Source organism: Arachis stenosperma, chromosome 6 (assembly GCF_014773155.1).
Source record: "Arachis stenosperma cultivar V10309 chromosome 6, arast.V10309.gnm1.PFL2, whole genome shotgun sequence".
In the NCBI taxonomy this organism is placed as follows: Eukaryota; Viridiplantae; Streptophyta; class Magnoliopsida; order Fabales; family Fabaceae; genus Arachis; species Arachis stenosperma.
The window spans coordinates 97,429,611-97,434,870 of record NC_080382.1 but is presented as its reverse complement, the minus strand read 5'-3'; the positions used below and the strand labels follow the sequence as shown (position 1 = coordinate 97,434,870).

At 35.7% G+C, this 5,260-nt stretch overlaps 1 protein-coding gene across 2 annotated transcripts; it reads left to right on the top strand.

Annotated features, from left to right (window-relative positions):
* Positions 1 to 2,617: 2,617 nt before the first annotated feature.
* On the top strand, positions 2,618 to 4,837 carry LOC130936526 (FCS-Like Zinc finger 8-like). Of its 2 annotated transcripts, none has more exons than XM_057866610.1 (4): positions 2,618 to 3,109; positions 3,202 to 3,448; positions 3,562 to 3,851; positions 4,481 to 4,837. In XM_057866610.1, exons 2-4 carry the CDS (start codon positions 3,434 to 3,436, stop codon positions 4,761 to 4,763), a joined length of 588 nt encoding a protein of 195 aa, XP_057722593.1. In that variant the 5' UTR covers positions 2,618 to 3,109; positions 3,202 to 3,433; the 3' UTR covers positions 4,764 to 4,837. The 2 variants fall into 2 exon arrangements, with proteins under 2 accessions (XP_057722593.1, XP_057722594.1); XM_057866611.1 differs by adding an exon at positions 3,927 to 4,011 and having other exon boundaries at positions 3,202 to 3,851.
* Positions 4,838 to 5,260: the final 423 nt, after the last annotated feature.

The following is a 5,260-nucleotide window of genomic DNA, read 5'->3' as shown; positions in this document are numbered from 1 at the left end:
AAGACAATGGGAATTCCTACGGAGACAGCCACGACAGGTCAATCTTTCATGGGTAGTTGAATTCTACTCAAACTTCCACATGCCAACCCTACAGTCTGTCTATGTCCATCAGAAGCAAGTCCCCATAACTAAAGAGGTCATTCAGCGAGCTTTAGATCTTCCCCCTGCCCCTAAAGGATCGGACGCATTTCAAGAAGCCTCTGTCCAACGCCAGACATACAAATTTGACTAGGACACCGTTCTCAGAGTTATAGCACAACCTGGCTGCAGATGGATCTATGGATACCATCGATCCCGACCTAAGGGAATATTGGCTTCAGCACTGACCTTGGAGGCTCGAGTATGGGCACAAATTATGTCCCACTACATCTTTTCGAGCACTCACGAGTCCTCCTTCACCGCAGACATGGATGTTCTACTCTGGTGTATCCTTACAGACCAGCACCTTAATTTACCAGACACATCTGGAATGCTATGGGACACGTACAAATTACGGACAACTTACCTTTTTCCGCCTTGGTTTCAAATCTAGTCTCAGCATCCGGAGTCTCTTACAGAGCTGGGGATACCAAGACCATACTTCTGCGGGATGATCAGTACGTCCCTAACGGAAAATATATCAGACCTCTAACAGCCACGACTAGCCGGTCTGCAGAACTAGCCAGAGATATTCCTTCTCCTTCCACATCACAAGCATCTCCAACAAACAAACTGCACCATCAGATACTTGAGAGATTGGACCGGCTAGGCCGGCAAGGAAAGCGAAGAGAGTGTCGTAACAAGCACCGATTTACATACCTCAAGGAGCTGCTTGTTGGCAACCACCCACCCGAGGAAGATCCAAACTCCACTTCTTTTACCAGCACCGGGAGCCATGATGGTCCTGCTTGTGGAGACACTGCTACCAGTCCCCCTTTATTTCTGACAGATGGCACCGAGGACGGTGCAAAGCTTTAAGTGTGGGGAGGTCGGTCAATACCTGACTTTTGGAGGTAATTTCTCTTTCTTAAACACTAATAGGATATTTATTTTTCTTTTGTTAGAATAGGATAAATTGCATAGTAATAGGTATTTGCATGCATGTTCTAATTGATTGAAAAATAATAAGTTTCTTTTTAAGACCCTATTTTTGAAAATTTTCACTAATTTAGATTAAAATCTTTTTTTGTTAAAACTTGTTTGATGTTGTATTTGGAACATAAAATGATAGCTAAGAACACACAACCCGTTAAATTTGAGCTTAATTACATGGTTATATTATTTAACCATAATATTTTATTCTTGTGTGTTTTCTTCTCTATAATTGCAATCTTTGCTTTGTTCCAACCTAGATGTCCATTGTTTAGTGTATTTAAATGTATGCATATGATTGAGGCCATTAATTGTTTTAGCTCACTTATCCCAAAATAGCCTACCCTTTCAATTACTCTTGTTAGCCACTTTGAGCTTTTTAAATCTCATTTGTTCTATATTTTACCACATCACTAGCCTTAAGTGGAAAAACAATTAAATACCCCAATTGAATCTTTGGTTAGCTTAAGTTAGAGATTGTGTATCAATTGAGTATGGGAAGATCGTGGGAACATGGGTTAATAAAGGAATATGTCATGATAAAATAAAAGGAATTTGGGTACCTACTCATGTAAGACTAGAAATATTAAAAATCCATGTGCATTGATAATGTTATGTTTATTTGTATGCTTAAAAAATAAAAAAATATTCAAATAGTTAAGTAATTAAATAAGGGGACAAAATTACCCCAATGTTAAGTTAATGAAAAGATCAATGCATAGGTGATACAAGTTAAAAGAAGGGTTGATGCATGAGTATGTAATACAAAAGTGAGAATTTTGGGTAGCTAGGCATGAATTTAAAAGTTTATAAAGTATCTATAGATAAGAGCTTAGGTTAATCAAGGATTCAATTTATAGCTCACTTAACCATATATATATCCTTACCCTTACATTGGCCCCATTACAACCTTGAAAAGACCTCATGATATTTGCATTGGTACATTAAACACTTGTTGATTGGTTAGGTAAAGAACAAGGTTTAGGAAGCATGACTAGAGAAGAATAGAGTGATTATCCTATACACTTGAGTGATTAGAGTGCACATACACCATCAGTAAGGGTTTAATGCTTAGTTCTATGTTCCCTGCTTTCATGAACTATCTTCTTACAAGTTTACTTGTCTTTACTGTATGAATTAAATTAGTGAAATTTGGTTTATATTTGTCTTGAAGTACTTATTTACTTTTAACCAAGTAGACAAAATCATCTTAGCATATAGTTGCATTCATATACATAGGTTGCATTGCATTGTATGAGTCTTACTTTTCCCTACTTGTTTATTTTATCTCCTTGAGCTAAGCATGAGGACATGCTAATGTCTAAGTGTGGGGAGATTGATAAACCACTATTTTATGGTTTATCTTGGTTTAATTGAGTGGTTTCATCAAGTCTTTACCCACTTATTCATATGAATTGCATGATTTTACAATCCCTTCCTAAGTTTGTTCTATGGTTGAAAACTTGCTTCCTAGAGATATTCAATTGGTTTATTTGCTTCTATAATGCGAATATCGATTCCCTTGTATTTTATGCTTATAGGTGAAGGTGTAGTTGGGTGATAATGTGGATCACTACTATGTGGATAGGACTGAGATTGAATTGTGTTGAAAATTGTTGTGCTTGCCCTTATAGACTGGATTTAATGCTGCAATGTGGATTCGATTTGATTAATATCATTTGTGATTAGCTTGTTGGTTGCAGATTCTGAATCATGTAGCTATTAAAATTGCTCTTGAAATGAAGAAGCTGCTCATTGGCAATAGCCTTCTAGATGTGTATGAATTATTCGGCAACTATTTCAGTGGCTCAATTCCAGAGTGGATAGGCCAAAAGAAAAACCTGCGGTTTCTTGATTTCTCTCAAAACTTGTTCTATGATACCATTCCCATCCGAGGTTCTCTCTTTCTTTATCATCTTTCCCTTCATTGAAATTTCCAATCTCAATCAAATTTCTTCACAAAAAGGTTGAAAGACAAGCTAGAGGAGTTTTTCAACTGTCAATACAAGCACTTTGTTGAATTCACCGCTTTAATCAGGTTACTACTCTATCTTAAGGACCATCAATTGCTTGTTGATTGTTACTTCTTTTACAATCTTTACCTTATTGTATTTATGAATCATCAAACAGCTGGAGGAGAGGTGCAAACATTGGGTGGCACAGTGATGATAACAGACCCTATCTCAAACAGCGACACTTTACAGTCAGGATTTCATTTTCCACTACTCTCATTTATTGAATTTTATTTAATACTGTTGCTGATAACTTTTGTTCATCAAAGGTAGTGTGCTATTTAAATAATTATGGCAAGGATTTCAATGGTGGACTCTTCTGTTTTCAGGATGGCCAGCCAATATCAATTATGCCAATGGCTGAAGTAATAAATGTTTAGAAATGACTTTAGATAAACGTTTAGATAAATATTTAGAAATGTTTAGAAATGTTTAGAAAATGTTTCGCTTTTTAAGAATGGTGGTGTTTGGTTCACAGCTGAAGATTCAGATTCCTCCCTTACTACCAGAAGGTGAGAGGGTGTTCAAAGGGTGTGTATCTGCCAGCGAGTTAGAACTGATGGAACTCTTTGAGGACTACACATGCATGATTTGCCATTGTCCTAACCCAAGGAACACTCACATATTTGGTAACTGCATCATTCAGAGTACCCCTTCTGTCTCACCCAAGCTAGATGCTTCTACTCGATATCCTTCTCACTCCTTTCTCACTGTCTGCTTTCTCTGCAACAAGAATTTTGGGCATGGTAAAAACATTTACATGTACAGGTATGTCTAATGCTGATTACAACTACTGCTTTAGTTTAGTGTGCCAAGTGATTTAGTTATTCAATCAATGTTCAGGGGTGAGAGATCATTTTGCAACAATGAATGTCGTTACCAGGGGATGTTGTTAGAGGAAGAGATCAACAAATTAAAAGCTGAAGAGGTTGTTTATGGGACTTAGTTCCTCCCACCAAGTCTCAAGTCTCAACCATTAATAATAATCAACTTCCTCTTCCATTTTTAGTTTTAATTTCTAGGTTGAAACTATATATATAGAAATTGTATCTGTAGAAAATAGAGTTGGGGGTTTGAATTAAAACGTTAAGCTAGAGGTGATTTTTGTTAAAATAATGAATTAGAGGATTGCTTGGCTTGCCACAATTTTTGTCCCTCAATCCAAATATGGTAGTGATGATTATTGTGTTATACTCTTATCTATGGCTTCACCTTACACTCTAGTCTCTAATGTCTTTGTTTATAAAGTATTCTACACTCTACAGTAATAATAATACCAATAATAATAAGGTGAATAATTATGCCAGTGGAATAACTTTAGATAAATGTTTCACTTTTTAATTTATTTTACCCTTTTTTATCTTTTAACAGGATGTTTGTGATTGTCGTGATTTCAGGTACAAAAGAGTAAATCTTGAGGGGCAAGCGGTGAAGCTGAATAGAGCCAAACTTGAGGCATGCTTAACATGTCCATTGTGCAATAAATTGTTCAACAATGCCACCACCATTTTTGAATGCTTACACACTTGTCAGTGCACCTCCTCCTCCTTCTTGCTTTTTTATCTTTCTTTCCCCTTTTTCTTTTTATTTTTAGTTTCGATCGGATTTAATTCTCTTTTATTTGGCCCTGTTATTTTGGTAAATTCAATACAATTTTTATTTATCATGGTCGTTCTTTGATACATTATTTGTTACTGTCATTTTTAGTACTTTTCTAATCAATTCTATGAAAAATGTTTGTATCTATCACCTCATATCTTTTGATGCATTTTTGGCTGTGTGTCACTGTGAGTATGTTCCATGCAGCATGTAATGTGAGCTGAATCTGTGTTTGTTGAATAACAATTAAAGCATTGTCCAGTATACAATACTGACTTGGGTTGTTCTCCACTTGATAAATTAAAGTACCCACCACCATTAATAGCTAATTTTACTCTTATTATCACATGGTTATTATTTTGTATCATCACTTTATTTATTTCTATTCTGATGAATGTCAGGGCTAATGATTTAGTTAAGCTAGAGGATTTAAATAAAACATGTTTAAGAACTTTTATGTGCTAAGATTGATGTACAATTAGTATGAAAACTATGCAGATTTTCTTTTGTACTCTTTGTCTTATTCTCAATTTGAGTGGTGAATGTTATTTGTCTTGTTCAATGCTGATGAAGCTTGG